This window comes from Vicugna pacos, chromosome 2 (assembly GCF_048564905.1).
Source record: "Vicugna pacos chromosome 2, VicPac4, whole genome shotgun sequence".
Taxonomy (NCBI): domain Eukaryota; kingdom Metazoa; phylum Chordata; class Mammalia; order Artiodactyla; family Camelidae; genus Vicugna; species Vicugna pacos.
Window position 1 is genome coordinate 91,329,937 of NC_132988.1, and position 18,217 is coordinate 91,348,153.

An 18,217-nucleotide genomic window follows, 5' to 3' on the forward strand; every position below is an offset into this window, starting at 1 on the left:
CAGAAACATAAGCCTTCAATTATTATTTAAGAATAGGTAGGACTTCAAATTAGATTAGAAATATCAGGAATTGGCCTCTTCTGGGAAGTCCTTAAAAAATTCTGCCACTTAGAAAGAATAACTTGTGCACATCAACTTTGAGTTTTTTTTTTTTAATGAGTTAATATTCTTGTCTAGCTGTGTGAAATTTTTCAGAGTAATTTTACTAAAAGAAAATTAGATATAATTTGGTGTCTCCCCATATGGCAGTGACATGGAATAACAAAATGGCAGGTGGGAAAGGGGAGGACGACACAAAGTATAGAGTGAATTATAATGGGTAAAAAAGTTTTTTTAAAAGTAGAGGTGAAAAATTTGAAACCATAAGAACAGAGAATCAAATTGTGTGTGTGTGCATATATACATATATGTATAAAACAATTTTGTATCTTAAAAAATAAAGCTAGAATGTTATTTCACTTAAAATGTACAGCATGCACAATTCTTTGTAATAGAAAAAAAATTGTACACCAGTGTAAATTTTCACCATTTTCAGTAAATGACATTTCTGGATCAAAAAATTACCATTACAAACCCTTTAATCAAATGTTTATTTTTTGTTTCTAGCATTACAATTTGCTACAATTCATAAACTTCAACCTAAGTAAGTTTTTAGACACTGACCTAGGTCCTTAAGCACTCACTTACCCAGCAGAAATCATTCATTCACCCAGCCACCACTCTTGCGTGGACAATGCTCACTGGTACCTGAACAATTTAAAGTGCACATGAATTGTTTTGATGAATGGAGACACAGTCTTAGTTCTGCACTAAATTTTCAATTATTGAATTGCATGTTTTTTCACTTCAATACCTTATGATCAGTAGAAAGCTACTTACTTACGTAATGTTATAGTCATATATTATGCTAAATGCCCACTTGTAAGTGCAAGAAACTCATGTTACAGACACACTACTGACTATATTATACAGAGTCATGGCCACAAGTTTCTGCATAAGAGGTTTACTTTTCTTTCTTTTAAAGCAAGAAATATCCCATAGTTCAGATTTACATAAGTAGTGCCTCTTTTCAAATAAATTAAAAATAAAATGCTGTCCTGTCTGTAAAATTATAAATATTTCTAGTACATTTACAGAATGTTAAAATGCTTATAAATGCATGATCTCCTAGTAAATACACATTATGGCACCGAAGCCAGTTAAAGAAACAAAAACAAAAAACAGTCATCACACTGGCCCATGGAAACATCTAGGGTTATTTTACATTTCCTACCATTAGAAAAATTAAACTAAGTAAAGAAAAAAAGCAAAGGAGAGAAAAGAAATCTTACAAAATGGCAGCTACTATGACCTAAAAGAGCGTACTGAAATGTCTTCCTTCAATTCAGTAACAAAGCCTTCTGGAATGAACATTTATGGGTAACGAGGTTAGGAGAGTGTTCCTCTTAGTACTCAGGGCAAATTACAAAGTATGTAGAAATAATTTCCACATTCTACACATAAAGACAGACTTTAAAATGGAGTGACTATTTTAAAAACCACAAAGCAAGGTTTAGTCAGAATGTTCAAGATTGGCAGGTTCTGATGGAGTAAAATCTTCAGTGGCAAAAAAATTAAAAATCATAATCACATGGATGTCTCTTATTTTTACAATGCGTAGAAAGAAACATGATTACAAGGTACAATACACACTGATGGGCTAAGATGAGAAATTATGAACAATTTAAGTAACTCAAATGCTTCCTGTTGAAAATAAAAACATGATTTCCAAATTGATTCAACTTGTAATATGTCTCTTATAAGTAAGAAGTTGTTTTCGTTCTGTAGACTGTTGAATTGCCCTTTACATGAATACTTCCTCCATCTTAAAAAAAAAAAACAGTGGCTTCTGAATGGCGCTGACTCCTTCAGTGTGGGAAAGTAGTCTTGGCAAACTTGTTTCCAAGGCTCCCCCCACGGTGACTCATTCCGTCAAATCTATAATATCTCCAAATCTACATGTCGAACTTCAGGATTTCGTTTCTGGAAGGAAAAATTACCACCGCATTATTCATAGCAAAAGACAATCTTCCATTTCCTTTTATTCCTTCTGATCACTAAAGCCAATGAAAACATTTCATCAAACTATAGGTGAACAGACCAATTACACAGTATAAACAATACAGTAAATAGCCCCACCTCCCTGAGTCTGTTTCTATGTTCGTTAATACAAACATGGATTAAGGATCTAGTATGCATTGCAAAGCACTGGAAACATGCTCTTGTTTGTGATGAAAAGCAAATCACTGCAGAACAATTATAATCAGAAAGATTAAATTGATATTCACTTATTTATATATTTTAGTACCAATCCATATAGTCTTGGCCCAAGTTCTGTGCTAGAAAGTGGAGCTATGATTATTAAAGAAGACTCTGCTCCTGGCCCTGAGGGACTCAGTTTAGCCAGAGAGACAAGGGTATCAAGAACCTCTACGAGTTGAAGCATTATGGCTAATAACAAGAACCAGCTAACATTGAATGAGTGGTCACCCTCGTGTCAAGTAATGTGCTAGGGAGTTCACAGCAAGTGAGTGCTTTAAAAACCCTCCTAATAACCCACTCATTTCCATTTTACACATGAGAAAACTGAAGTTTGTTAAAGAAAGCAGTTAACCTGCCCAAAGACACACAGCTAGCAAGTGATGGAGCCAGGACAGGTTCCAGGCCTGACTCTAGACCCCAAGTTCCTGACTATTTCAATGCACTAAATAACAACTCTGCAAACAAAACTGTGAGGTCTATTACTTTTGCTTATGAGATCCAGAGAGAACTCACTGAAGATACAGTAGCTAAACAAGGTTTGAACACAGTGAGATGATCCAGAGAAATGATCAAAAGGGTCCAGGCAAAAGAAACAGCACGAACAGAGGCAGAGAGCCTGGAAAGTACGTGCTGGCAGTACGGTACCGTTACCACAGCAGCCACCAGGAGGGCAGGGTTAGCAATGAGGCTGGAAAGACAGGCAGATGCCAGACTGTGAAAAACCTTAAGGAATTTCAGTAACAACAAAACCTATCTCTATTACATGCCTGCACTGTACCGAGCACTGAAGTGTACAACAATGAACAAGAAACAAACTGCTCTTGCCTTCTTCAGTGAACTTACCGCTAGTGAGGAGATACAGGTAAAGTAGGCAGGCAATGCTAACAGTCTACTACTACAGAGCAAAGGAAAGGCTTTGGGGGGCTTTTCCGCCATCAGTACATAAAGGACACCTAACACGATCTGGGGGAATTAAGTTTAATAAAATGAATATAATGATACTGTGAGACTGTAGGACAGAAGAGAGTGTATACAAAACTAAATCTATGCCTATGTAAGAGGAAATAATGCTTAAATCAGGAGAGCATTGTAAGACTTTCATATATAATTATGGCAGTAAATATAAAAGAAATACTAAACATTAAAAAATGGTTAGCTCTAAAATATAAAATTAAAGATTGAGGAAGGCAAGGCAAGTGGGCAGGTGACACATTTCTGTACGTGCTTTTCAATTCCTACTTCCATCAATTTTTTTGTGTATATTTGATAAAAATTGTAAAAATAAGTCAACAAGCGGGAAAAGGCTCTTCTAAATGATTCTAATAATCAGTCAAGATTAACTCCTAGGAAATAACAGCCTAGGAATATCTACATGTTGTTCATATTAAAGGAATTCAATTAGGAAGACAAAAATCTGGTAAAATAATGGAGTTCAGCTCCAGCTAGAGCATTCATTCTATTTAGTGTACACTGGGATTTTTCTCATAACCAGTGTAGCGCAAGTGTACCTAGGAGTACTTTCCTCTTGGATCCTAATGGAAGACCCCATTAGGGGACCCCAGGTGGTGGGTATACTTTTTTCTCAGTGTTTTCTTTATCTTAAACTATTCCCTGTGCCTAGAATATCTTAAATATTAAATATCATATGGAATAAAAAACTTCCTCAAACAGAAATGAAACTGAATCTTATTTTTCGATTCCAATCAACCCTTACTCATCCCAATATGACATGAAAAATTTTAGCTGTTTATTGGAAAATTTTAAATTACTAAATCTAAAAAGCACTATATAACAAATGTATACTAATAAAAATCTGATCTCAAGAAAAAGAAACTAAAAAGTTAATTTATTCTGCTTTTTAAAACCAAGTTTTCAGAGAGAAAACTATAATCAAATTCCTAAAATGTAATGTGCCAAAGCAGACGTACACAATGTGTTTGCTAAACGAATGGTAAAAGAAATAGGATTAATATCCTTAAATTTTAATGTTTACTGTCTAGCAAGATTATCATGTGCAGAGTAGAAACTGAGTAATTGTGAAATAGAACTGAAAGTCAATAATAATGTCCAATTTATAATTTTCATTAATTTATTCAACAAATATTTATTGGATCTATGCCATCCCAGATACTGTTCAATGCGAACTGGAACATTTCACACATCATAGACAGATTTTACCAACATTCATATTATGCAAAGATAAAACCAAACTACATAATTTATTTTACAGTGTTTGCAGACTTAAGTTAAGAAAAGCCTATAGGAGGATGCAATTAGAGATGCAAAAGACAAAGTAAAGGGCAGAGTATTTAACTGGAATTTATTAGGAATTTGCATATGTTATGGTATCTTCCCACTGAATTAATCTCCAACAGAATTATTTCCTCCCAAACAAACAGAAGTTCATGAGGGACAGGACAAGGGTCTATCTACAGACTGAATAGAGAGGTAGAATACAATAACAACAACAAAAACCTAAGCTGAGTTTAAAGAATTTAAAAATAAGAACAAGATGTATTTCATATTGTAATATGGGACTTTATAAATTAGTCTCTATATTTTAAACATCTTAACATAGAACTAAGTAAGTTACAGACTTAAAGGCAAAAATATCACCTGTTCTAATACTTAGATCAAGGCATTATTCAAAGGAGATGGCCATAATGCTGCAGACATTTATCACTGAGTGTGACCAAAGTAATTCAGTAATTATTAAAATGTAAACTTAGAAGGCAATCATGCTTAGATACTAAAAAAGGAGGGAAAATGCCAATGTACAAAGTTTTGATTTTCAAAAGAAAATCAACTTATTTTCATGACAAGAAAGAAGGATATATTCATGCATTGTCTTGGTTTGGTAGCTCAACTATCCTCTGACTTAAGATTAATACCTTATTACCACATTAGAGATGTATCCACCTGAAAGTGAGGGCAATTTGTGGCTTCCTGGTGTGAAAGACTTATAATTAAAAAACACAAGATAGTTCAGTCTATTAATTATTTAGTAGTTTCTAATTAAAGCACAAAGTTAGCTAAAAATAATAATAAAGCTTATCTATGATAAAAGTAAATATAGTTAAGAATAACCAACATGTTAATTATTCTTAAATGTGGCTTCTGACTTACGGTTTCTATTAAAAACTAATGCTAAAATAAAGATTTAGTTTAGAAGTCCTTTATTTCTCTTGCCAGGGGAATAGAAACAGAATGGAAATGCAATATATATTCATTCTCAAGTTATCCTGCAAAAAACAATCATCTCATATTTTATTTAGAACAGTGGTTTTCAAACTGTGGTCCAAGGATGACTGGGGTACTAAGACATTTTCAAGGGGTACTCCAAGGTCAAAACAGTTTTCCTAAGTACACTAAGATGTTTTTCGCCTTTTTACTACGCTGACGTTTCCTCTGGTGGCATAAAAGCAATAGTGGGTAAAACTGCTGACCCCGGCACACAACTCAAGGTGACTGGCACCAAACTAAACTATAGTCATTGTGTTCCTTTACTGCCAGTCACTCAGTTTTGGTTTATTTAAGCCAGTTTCACTTTAAAATGTCCTTCATGAAGTAGTAAAAAGTACTGATTTACTATACCTCAACCCCTGAAAACACTCTAAAAAATATTCTGTGACAAAATGGGAATATGTATGAAGTCCTAGTGCTTCACACTGAAGCCTGATGTTGTCACAAGGAAAAGCACCACTGTGATTGCCTGACTTATGAGCTGAATCAGATGTTTTTTACTGGAACACCATTTTTACTTGAAAGAGTAACAAACTAGTTATTCAAACTTGACAGGCATCTTCTTAAGAAATGAATGAGTCTACTACTTCAAGGAAAACAATTAACAGTGTTTGCTGCTAGTGATAAAATGCAAGCCTTAAAGTGAAAATTAGAATGTTGGAAAACTCACATCCACCATCTTGAGCCTGACAGCTTCCCAATAATTAGTACCGTATCAACATTTGAATGATGCACAGAGATTCAGTGAACAACTATTTTCTAAATGACCAATTCATAATGTTACAAAATCATGCATGGGTTATAAGATCCAATCAGACAGAGTACAAAGACAGACCAACAGATTTTAATACACTATAATATGGGAGAGAACTAATCATACCCAAAGAGAGGTCTGGCTTTTGCCCTTGACTATTGGGAGGTAATCTCTAGGCCCTTGGAATATCCTGCCTGATAATTATGTCTTTGTTTATCTTTGGCTATACAATAACTGCTATACCTCCAGAAGGGGCCAGAGATGAAAGGTCAGCCACTCAAGCAGTCAACTATGGAACCCCAAGAAAATTTCTGGACACCAAGGATCAGGTGAGATTTTCTGGTTGGTAATGCTCCATGCAAATTGTCATACATCTTCACCAGGAAAGTAAGACTGTCCACGACTCCATGGGGAGAGGACAACTGAAACTCCAGGTTTGGAATACTGCCCTATGCACCTCTTCCCCTGGCTAGTTTTAATCTGTATCCTTTCATTGCAATATCCACACAGTAAGTTCTGTGAGTCCTTCTAGTGAATCATTAAACCTGAGGGTGGTCTTAGGAACTCCTCAAACTTTGCAATTGGTGTTAGATATGAAGATGGTCTTATGGATTGTGCCCCCTCACTTCACAGACAGTACAGAAAAAGTTCATTGATATGGTTTCAGATTTCATATCGCAACTAAGGTTTAAGAGGTTACTAGTTGTCAGGTTTTGGTATAGTATGAAAAGAGACTACCACAATTACCTGAAAAGGCTGTAAGAATACTTACAAAGGCTCCTCCCTCTTCTTCATATTCTTCAATCAAAACAACATATGGTAACAGACTGAATGCAGAAGCACAGATGGGAATCTAGCTGTCTTATTTTTGCAAAAATATAAAACAGTACCATTCTTCTATTTTCATTTCAGAAAATAGTTATTTTTCATCAAATTGTTATTTATATTAACACATAATAGGTTTATCATGTTTAAATGAATACAATATTTTAAAATTTGTTTTAATTTGTAATTTGATAAATATCAATAAATATAATTCCAAAAAATAAAAGCTCTTTGGGTCTTCAATAATTTTTAAGAATGTAGGGTTCTAAGACCAAAATATTAGAGAATTGCTTATCAAGAAACTCTGAAAATCATGCCAAATAAGCCTATGTACTATAATATTACATTAACAAAATCATCTTATTTGAAGCACTTCTATTAAAAAGATCAGAGATTTAGATTCTAAAGAGTAAAATTAGAGATAGAAATGTTTTCCTTCAAGTTTTGTCTTTGTTTCTCTTGAATTTTTAACAAAACTAAAGAATGACCAGCATCAACTGAAGAAAATGTATTATTGCCTTCAACAAGCTATAAATGTTAAAGATCATTTACAAGTTTTTTTCATTGTAAACAATTAGAACTCAAATGTCAATAAATGACAATTTGAGAATACTGAGACATTTTTAGAGGCAGTCTGATAAGGTAATATTTCAGTAAAAAGCCAATAGGTTGTAATGATCTCCAACGGAACAGAAACAAACAGAAAATATAAAATACTATCAGATGGAAAAAAAAAATACTATCAGATGGACTAAAGCAAGACGTATGTATATGTTTAAGGTCACACTCTTATTTTTTTTTGAACTTTTGAACAGTCTAAAGTTTCCCTTTACCTTTCTCTAGAAACTTTTAAAATTCTTCTTATTTAAAGACAAACAAACAAACAAACAAAAATCCTTTGACTATTTTAGAAATGAAGCAAGCAGTAGAGAATAGGGGTTACAAGCACAGAATTTGGAATGGAACAACAAAGAACAAACGCTCAAATCCCAAGTCCCCTACTTCCTTGAGTAAATTATCCAACTTTTCTAACCCAGTCATTTTCTCACCCATAACAACCAATAAATCATGGGGTTACTAAGAAGATAAAAATATACAAGTGATATAGTTAGCAAAGTGCCTGACACTGATAAGCAATCAAAAAATAGCTGATATTGCTATTACATTATTATAATGAACACATCTTACTTTCAGTTCCCTCTCAAGTCTATCAACTTCAGCTCCTAATGTATCAATAATATTTTCTCCATGTTTAAGCATAAAGGTTTCTAGTTCTTCAGGAGTTTTCACTTCTTGAATTTCCTATAAAGAGAATGATAGCAGAAAACAAAATAAATTCTTAAAAATAAAATCACAGCGGTACACTGATAATTTCTTTTAATAATTATAACAAACACCATTAAGTTTAATGAAAAATGGAAAACTTTCAAGCCATAAGCACTATAGACCACCTATTTCCAAAAAACCTCAGTTCAAGAAAAAATTGAGTACAATGCTCCACAGAGGTAGAATTACAAAATTAGTGGGAAAAGAATAGACTATTCAATGAATAGCCAGGGAAACTCATTTTCTATAGGAAAAAAAGACTAAATCCCTAGCTCAGACCGTTAAACAAATAATTCTAAGTGGACTGAAAACTTAATGGTTAAAAAAAAATAAAATAAAATATTAGAAGAAAAAATATTTTTATGATAACGGGACAAGGAAGGGTCTTCTAAGCAAGATACTTAAAAGCCTATTTGACATAAAATTAAAAATGACATTAAATCTTTTATACGACAACAAAATGGAATGGTAATCACAAAGTAGAAAGTTATCTGCATATACACAACTGAGAAAGGATTAGTAACCAGTATGTTAAAAATAAAATGCTTACAAATCTGTCAGAATATGAGACATTAAACAAACAAAGAAGCAAGTAGAGGGAATACCAATGTCCAATACATTTCCATGCATATTAACCTCACTACTACCAGGGTAATATAAATTAAAGCAACAAGATACTATTTCCCAACCATCATAACGATAAAAATTTCAAAACTCTATGAATACAATCTAGTAAGAAAGTGAAGCAATAGAAATTTTCATACATTGATGGTGGAAGTTAAACTGACACAGTCTGGAGAACAATTTGCCAAAATCTGTTGAAGATATGTTCACCCAATGGCCCACCTATTTTAAATCTAGCTATGTACTACCCTAAAGAAATTCTTGCACATGTGAACAAGGAAACTCATATGAGAATGCTACTTGTGGCATGATTTCCAATAGTTTAACAATGGAAACAATATAACTGTCCATCAAGTGGACATGTTATGTACAACATGTCCATATATATGTATATATATGTATATAAACATGGGAGAATCTCAAAAAGATGCTGTTAAGCAAATTATAGAGGGAATTATATGACATTAAACCATTTATATCAATTTTTAAACATCTAAAATGTTATTATATATTGTGCTAAGAAAAATACATTAAAAAATATAAAAGCCTGAATGGAAATGACAAGTACTAAATTCAAGAAAATTGTTAGTTCTGTGGATGGAGGAAGGCGACTGGGATCTAGAAGGAGAAACAAGGGCTCTAACTATTTTTGTAATGATTTCTTTGTTTTTTTTTAAAGATCCTAAGCAAATACAAGTACAGTAAAATATTAATATTTGACAAAGGCAAGTGGTAACATCTGCTCTGTTTACTATATTACCCTCCATCAATTTTCTTTTAAAGTACTCTTAATAAAAAAAATGGGTTCTGGAGTCAGAGATCTAAATTCATAACTGACTCCATATTATGGAGCTGCAATTTTAGGCAAGTTACTTCATCTTTCTGTGTCTAGATTTACAAATATATATACATACATATATATATATATATATATGAAAATATTTCTTTACCTCACAGGTTGTTGAGAGTAAATTAGGTAACGTATATAAAATACCTGGCACATAACAATCACTTTAATAATAAGTTTGCTCTTCTGCTATCTCCTCTGAACCACTTTTACAGTAAATAAAAGGGTCTTTGTCAAGTTTTGGAACCCTAAGAAGTTGAAAGCTGAAGTGAGTTTAAGACCTATAAATGAAACAGTTTTATTTTATTTACTTAAGAGGTAATCTGTCTAACCCTTGGCTATATGTGAAATCAAATAAATACATAAACTTACTTGTAGCAGTTGGTCAAAATCTTGTTTTTCCAAATATGATCTTGTAACAACTCGTCCATCGAAATCTACTTCTGCCTTAAATCTTACTTTCCCTAATCCCAGATCTGTGGCTTTAACATCATGAATTGCCCTGCAATCAATAACAATGCATAAAAATTTATATACACACACATACACCTACATTTTAATGGCATGAAGTCTAGAATTCTTATTTTTCTCCAACAGTGACGAAAATGGACTAAGACGGCTTTCAGAGTATTTACCATTAAGTGCCACCTATCATTTTCCAAACAAATGTTCATTTAGCTTTTTCTGCATAACACAATACTATCAAAGGTGCAAACTTAACAAATATTGTTTCATGGTAATTTGTATATATATAGTTAAATAGTTTGGATTAAAAAAAGTCAACTCTAGGGGGAGGGTATAGTTCAGTGGTAAAGTGCATGCCTAGCATGCACAAGGTCCTGGGTTCAATTCCCAGTACCTCTATTAAAAGATAAATAAATAAAAACGTAACTGCCTTCCCCCAAATGAAAAAATAAAATAAAAATTTAAAAAACAAACAGAAAAATCAACTCTAAATTGCTTTTCCAAAAGACTGTCACTTTATCTCATAATCCTTTTTTCCTGTTGTCAATATCTTCTGTAAAAGTCATCACACAACTCTGTGAAGTACCCTTATTACAGTAAGGTTAATAGTAACTAATGGGACTGATGTGGGGAATAACAAACCAGCATATATAAAAAAGTTTAATATGGTACCAGCTATATAGTAGGCACTTAATGAATGACATTCATAAAATAGATTAACATGGCATCTTTATGATAAAACAGTCCTGGGGGCATAAGTGACCTGCCTAAGGCAATTCGTCTAGTCAAGAGCAGAGACTCATCCCAGATCTTCAGATACCCAAGCCCAGTATGGTCTTTCCTTTACACCATTCTGCCTTCCAGAAAGAGAAGCAGATGTTAAAGCAGAACTGCTTCCCATCCCTCCTGCCCTACACCTGAGGAGTCAATCTTCCCCAGAAAACTGTTGAGAAATTCCTTTCTTTCTATGGTAATCAATATAACATCTTTTCTTTACAGGATACAAAAGAAAATAAAAAACACTCTGAATTCTGAGGGCACAGAGATTTCCTACTGGAAAAACAAGCCTAAATGAGATTCCAAATACTCTTAAAACATCTGACCCTAATTTGTGAGTGATCTTAAGCAAGTTACTAAATACGGGGTGTCCAAATTCTTTACCCACATAAGTGAAGAATTATAGATGAAAATAAGAACTAATGATTTAACATTTATGAAGTTATGTATGCATAAGTTGAAATGAAACTTGTCCAGATTGGTAAGAGGTTATATAATTAATTCATTTAAAAAAAGCGTATCTACCTCAGTCTTAACAAAATATTTAAAAATCTCACTGTTTGACTAATACTTAGATAACAGCTAATGAAAACATTCTGATATACTTTTTCCTTACATGCTTATATGTAACTAACTGCAGACAATTATGATAGGCAGCTTCTGTCATGGCTCCCAACGATCCTTCCCCCCTGCGTTCCAGCCCTTGTGCAGTCCTCTCTCCTTCAGTGTGGGCTAGATCTAATGATTTGCTCCTAACCAACAGAATATGGCAAAATGATGAGATGTTATTTCCAGGGTTAGATGACTGATCTGTGACTTTTATCTTGTTCATATTCAGTATCTATTTCTTTCTCAGTATGCATACTTTGATTTAGCAGGCTACCATGTTGGGAGAGCCCCAGTTGGGAAGAAACTAAATCTTGTCAATAATTATGTTAAGTTTACAAGCAGATCTTTCCCCAGGAGATGATTACTGCCCCAGCCAATACCTTGACTGTGAGAAATTCTGAAGTAGAGGACCTACGTAAACCATGCCCGGATTCCTGACCCATAGAAGCTGTGAGGTAATAAATGTTGTTTTAAATCACTAAGTTTTGGGGTAATTTGTCATAAAATAACAGATAACTAATACATGGTTTGAAAAACCATATGAGCTTTCTGGATTACTAACATTTATTTTCTCCAACAATTCAATCTACAGATCTTCACCCTTCCAGAAAATTTCAAGTTTGCCAGTAAGTCTTTCCATATACAGCTTTCTTCAGATTTTAACTATAAACAATATATGCAAAATTATAAACGTTCATATACCTAATAAAAGGTTAACAAAATACATGAAGCAAAAAGTGACAGACATGATACAAGAAACAGGCAATTCAACAATAACAGCTGGAGACTTCAATAACAGAACAACTAGGCAAGAAGACCAACAGGGAAACAAAAAACTTGAACACTATAAGCCAACTAAGTCTAACATACACCCAACACTCCACACAACAGTAGAATAGACATCCTTCTCAAGTACACATGGAACATTATCCAAGATAGATCATATACTAGGCCATAAAACAGTAAATTTAAAAGGACAGAAATAATAAATAGAATGTTCTGCAACCACAATGGAATGAAATTAGAAATAACAGAAAGATATTTAAGAAACTCACAAATATGTGGAAATTAAACAACACATTCCTAAATAACCAACAGCCAAAGAAAAAAATGTAAAGTAAAATTCAAAAATACTTTGAAGTGAATGAAGATGAAGATACAACATACCAAAATTTATAGGAATGCAGTAAAGCAGTACTTAGAAAGAAATTTGTAACTGTAAAAGCCTGTACTAAAAAAAGAAGAGATATCAAACCAAAAACTTAACCTACTAGCTTAAGACACTGGAAAAAGAGCAGCTAAACCTAAAGCAAGCAGAAAGAAGGAAATTAGAATTAGAGCAGCAAGTCATGAAAAGGAGAAGAAACTAACAACAGAAAATCAACTAAACCAAAAACTAGTTCTCTGAAAAGATCAACAAAATGGACAAATCTTTAGCTGGGCTGATCAAGAAAAAAAAAAAGAAGATCCAAATTACTAGAATCAGAAATGAAAGAGGAGACACTGCTACTAACCCTAAAGAAATATAAAGGATTACAAAGGACTGCTAGGAACAGCCATATGCCAACAAATTAGACCATTTAGAAGTAATGGACAAATTTCTGGAAAGATATGAACTACTGAAACTGACACAAGAAGAAACAATCTGAACAGACCTACAATAAGAGACAGAATAAGTAATCAAAAAATGTACCACACAGAAAAGCTCATGCCCAAATAGCATCACTGCTGAATTCTACCAAACATTTAAAGAACATAAAAGCCCATGCCCAGGTGGCATTACTGCTGAAATCTACCAAACATCTAAAGAAGAAATAATACCAACTCTTCACAAACTCTTCTAAAAAAACAGAAGAAAGGGATATATTTTCCAACTCATTCCATATGGTCAGTATTACCTTGATAACAAAACCGAAGACATCACAAGGAAAGGATATTGATATGGATTATCTCACATTAAGTTACTAAGCCTAATACTGATTCTAAGAATGCTCAGCTTCTAATCTTGACCCAGCTAGGTACCTACTTTTAAGAGTAAACACACAGGGCTTAAAATATAAATCTAGTAATCAATTAATCATGCGTTCTTTTGATTCACATATACAAGTCATTTTTAAAGGATTTAACTAAAAGATTTTAATTATAACAAGAGAAAAATATATTCTTATTTTAAAGTTTTATAAATATACATATATATATGTAGGTAGGTAGTAGAAAACTAGAATTTTAAGATTGTTCCTTCCACTTCACTCTGAAACTACACTGCTGCTGAAGTTCACTAAAAAGTCCTATTAGAACTCTCCATCTCGTCTTATAACCTCCTAAGTCTTAAGTTCTTTATATCATTTAAAGATAAGAAATATAAGGGAAGATTTTTAAAATAAGCTAAAACAAAAGTCTATTTTTAACTATAAATTATATTCAGTTTGGTAATGACTTTCCATGAATAAAAATCTTAAGTTTAATATATTTAATTTGTAATTAAAATTCAGATATAAGGCAAATATAAATATGAAGGTTCCACATAAGTGATTCTACATTAAAGAGACAAATACTTTACAAAATTCTATTCCCGTTAATCATCTAACTACTCCTTATTCTAAAAATTAAAGATACACAGAATTTAAAAGGAAACAGGGAGTTTCCAAAATGCTTTCACTTGCTTTCTTTTAAAGTTGCAATTCTGAAAAGTAATCAATTAAAAAGTTCTGAAGGCTAGGGATCCAAAACCTCTTCTGGAAGTATTAACAAGACAAACATGTCTATTTCTTAACATGTTTTTGTGACCTTAACAGCATCATTGGAATAAGCTGACCTTACTGATGGGTCGTTCTCCAGTAGTTCAGTAAGCCGTTGTACTTGCTCTGGCTGGATGGATCGCCCTAAGAGTGCTTCTGTGTTAGTGTAGATGAGGAATGCTGAGACCACGCCTAACAAGGTGCCCACACCCAAAGAACCTAGGCTGTCATACAGTGGATTGCCTAAATAAAGCACATAAAAAGTCAGTAAATTAACATTTTCTATTATTTCAATGAGCTTCAGTAAGCAAAGAACCAGAATTAGTAAATCAAGGTACTTGAAATTCATTCCTAATTCCTTTAATAACTTTCTCCTAAGAGTCTGACTATACTACAAAATAGGAATGCTACAACTTGCTTCATATTACATAGGCGTATCATGCAGTTTATTTATGACCTGTTTCGTGTATCTGGTGACACGGATCAGGGTTCAGAGAGCATTTTTAGATTAGAGACATGATACACATATTAACAATTTCTTTTTAAAAAGTCCATTTCTTTTTTACGTATCAGTAGCAAATCTCCTATCCCAGGTTGATAAAATAATTATAAGATAAAAAGCCGAAATAACCGCTTTTATATCTTTTTCTTACAAAGGTTCTGTGAAAGAATTAAGCCATACAAAAAAATGATATGAGTCCCTCTTATCTCATTCAACCAAGAATGATACATAGCTAGTACCATTCCAGACAGACAGACAGACACGTGCGTGAGAACGTGTGGAAGGAGAAGTTAATTCATTGCACACAATGGCTACCTTACAGCAGTGGTTCTCAAAGTGAGGTCCCTTGACCAGTAACACCAGTGACACTCAAGAACTTGGTAGAAACACAAATCTCAGGTCTCACTGGAGATCTTCTGAATTAGAAATCTGGAGGTGGGGTCTAGTACACTGTGTCTTCTCATTCCCTCCTGGTGATTCTGATTCTACAGTTTGCCTTAGGTTTTTAGGGCTTTATTTTCTTCCAGAACCAATGAGAATGTATGAGTTGATATTTATACAACAGATATCAATAAATATTATATTTTAAATATTTATAATAAATTTTAGACATAAGGCTTTTATAATTAGAAATCTTTTTATTCCAAAGACTAAATGTCAATGTTAACTTTAACTTTCTTAATGCTTGATAAAAACTAATGCTTAATATTTTACTAAAATTTACACTATAATTTTCAATTTAGATTATTTTATGACATTTAGTCAAAATATAACACTAAAAAATGGGTAACTTATCTGTACTACTAAATTTTTAAAATGACCATTTGTAAAACACAATTCACTAGGAAGTTTGTAATTATAGAGTTCAAAATCAAATACTGCTTTTTAAAAATTCAAATTTATATCATCTTTATTTAAAAGTATACATGTATTAATAAGCCTACAGAAATCATAGGATTATTAGCTGGAAAATATTTATTTCTTGGCATGTCATTTAGTTTAAATGAATCAATTCAACTAAGTAAAAATGAGAAACTCAAAAAATTTTAGAAGGTTGATTTGACTGGTTTATATTACTAAGTAAAAAGAATAATTTATTAAAAGTTGACTTATTTATTGATCAAGTCACACTCTCCCTAAGCCTAAAATTTTGCTAAGTAATCATTTAGTTCTAGAAATGTCCAAAATGATAAGGTCAACCAGAAAAATAATCAAAATACGTTTAGAAATATTTTGGATCACAGTGAACATCAAAGAATGCTGGCTTAACCTTAAAATGTACATTCAAAATGAGAAAGACCTATTCATATTTCAGAATATTCTAAGAAATACTACAGAACTGTGAAAGCTCATCACCTAAAATTATTTTAAATATGCAAGGACAAACAGGTAAGAATGGAGTAAGTATCATTCCAAGAGAATTCCAACCTCAGAAACTGAGTCTTTTCATACTGAACGGTTCTTTTGGTTTAGAAGATAAAAATAAAATAATTTTTCTGTCTTCTTATCAACCTGTACTGCACTGGTTTTCAAAACATTTAACTAGCTACCAAAATGAGGATGGAAGAAACTATAGTCAAGAAACAGGGAAGTAACAACAATTATCATTGGCACTAATAGTGGAAAAAGACAAATGAACATGAGCCACACACAATACATATTTATTTCGAACTTTAGAGTTTATTAAAGTTCTCTCTCATATATTACCTTAAACCTATGAAGTCACTAGGATAAATATTATCAATATCTTTATAGTAAAGAACTTAAAGCTCTGAGTAGCTGTATAATTTATTAAGGCACAGCTAGAAGGGTTTAGAGCATTACAGAAATGTTCTATTAGTAGCCTTCTTTATTTCTAATTAAGAGAAATTTCTAACTCAGAGAAATCTGAATACTTTTACTGTCTTCTCTTATATAAACAAATGGTTAGTATGAAATTCACATTTAACAATATATTGGTTTATAATTATCCAATGATATAAAGAAAAATCCCCACATACTAGGGAATTATTTAAGTAGCACAATATATCACCTGTAATATAAAAAATATTTACCTGTTAGAGAAGTAAGGCCCATACAAGTGGCTGCTATGATCACTCCCAACACTGCTGCAGTATCCTCCAATAATATAACATTTGTACTAGGGTCACGACTTTCCATCACTTAATCATTTGGGTAGAAACAAGAAAAGAAATCTTAATTGGATACTATCAGGTAACATTTTAATGAGTATCTGTTAAATTAATTAAATTAAAATTAAGATTTAGAAATGTAAGAGATCCTGATTTTGAAAATCCTCTTCATTATAAACATAATGTCTTGGTTTAAATGTTAATTAATAACTGATATTTGGAGTCAAATTACTTTCTCAAGTTATATAAGCATATACAGAAATACTGTAGTTCACTTCCAAATATGAAGTATTCCTGTTCAAATTACACTACATTTCTCTTTTTAAAAGAGATGATACGTAAGTAAGATGCACATAGGGAAGACACTGAGATATATTTTGTACACATCTATGCGGAACAAAGCAATAGCACTAGGCAGTTTTAAGCAAATAAGGAAGATAATATAATACACCTGGGTCTCTAAAATACATACCATACTTGTAAAATGACATTCCTTTGGCCCGAGCACTCCTACGAAGTTCATTTACAGCAACAAGAAGTGTTGCTGAAAGAAAAGCATTCATATCAGCAAGGAAGAAACTTCATGCCTTCAAACTTTAAAGATGGCATCTCAAGAGATAAGCAAACAGGCACAATGCTTAAATGCTAAGGGCTGTCAATAAGGAAAAGCTCTATATTAAACTAGTCACTATCAAGACCCCAATTAATCATTATAATATAATGAACCCCGTATTTCTAAACCGCAATAATTTAAATATCATTACTACCACAACAGCCTTAATTTATTACACTAGTCGGTAGGCATCACACTAAGCAGAATCACTTTTGATCCCCCCGGCCTTCTGAGGCAAGTGGTGTTACCATCATCTTACAAGACTGTCAAAGACGAAGGGAACACAATGCATAAAAAATAACAATGTTTTAGAAGTAAACATGAGTACAGCAGTGAATTAGGCAGTTTCATACATGATATGGGATTAGCACTTCTCTGTCAAAATACTGCTATAACTGAAAGTTTCAGAAACTTTAAAATATTTGAAATGCAAAGAGACAGTCTTCTCTGATTAACACTAT

The 18,217-nt window shown here is 32.7% G+C and overlaps 1 protein-coding gene across 2 annotated transcripts in view; it reads right to left on the reverse strand.

Moving 5' to 3' along the window:
- Window positions 1–571: 571 nt before the first annotated feature.
- The window catches only part of SLC30A9 (solute carrier family 30 member 9), a 61,446-nt gene continuing 43,800 nt past the window's right edge, over window positions 572–18,217 (reverse strand). Inside the window, exons 13-18 of one of the 2 annotated variants that reach the window (XM_006209777.3) lie at window positions 17,616–17,687; window positions 17,066–17,173; window positions 14,587–14,752; window positions 10,293–10,422; window positions 8,312–8,425; window positions 572–2,022 (exon numbers count right to left, since the gene is read on the reverse strand). In XM_006209777.3, the coding sequence (XP_006209839.1) occupies window positions 1,978–2,022; window positions 8,312–8,425; window positions 10,293–10,422; window positions 14,587–14,752; window positions 17,066–17,173; window positions 17,616–17,687 (635 nt within the window). In that variant the 3' untranslated portion in view covers window positions 572–1,977. Of the gene's footprint in view, window positions 2,023–8,311; window positions 8,426–10,292; window positions 10,423–11,778; window positions 11,915–14,586; window positions 14,753–17,065; window positions 17,174–17,615; window positions 17,688–18,217 lie in introns of those variants that run through there. The other variant, XR_012061927.1, reaches the window with a different exon arrangement.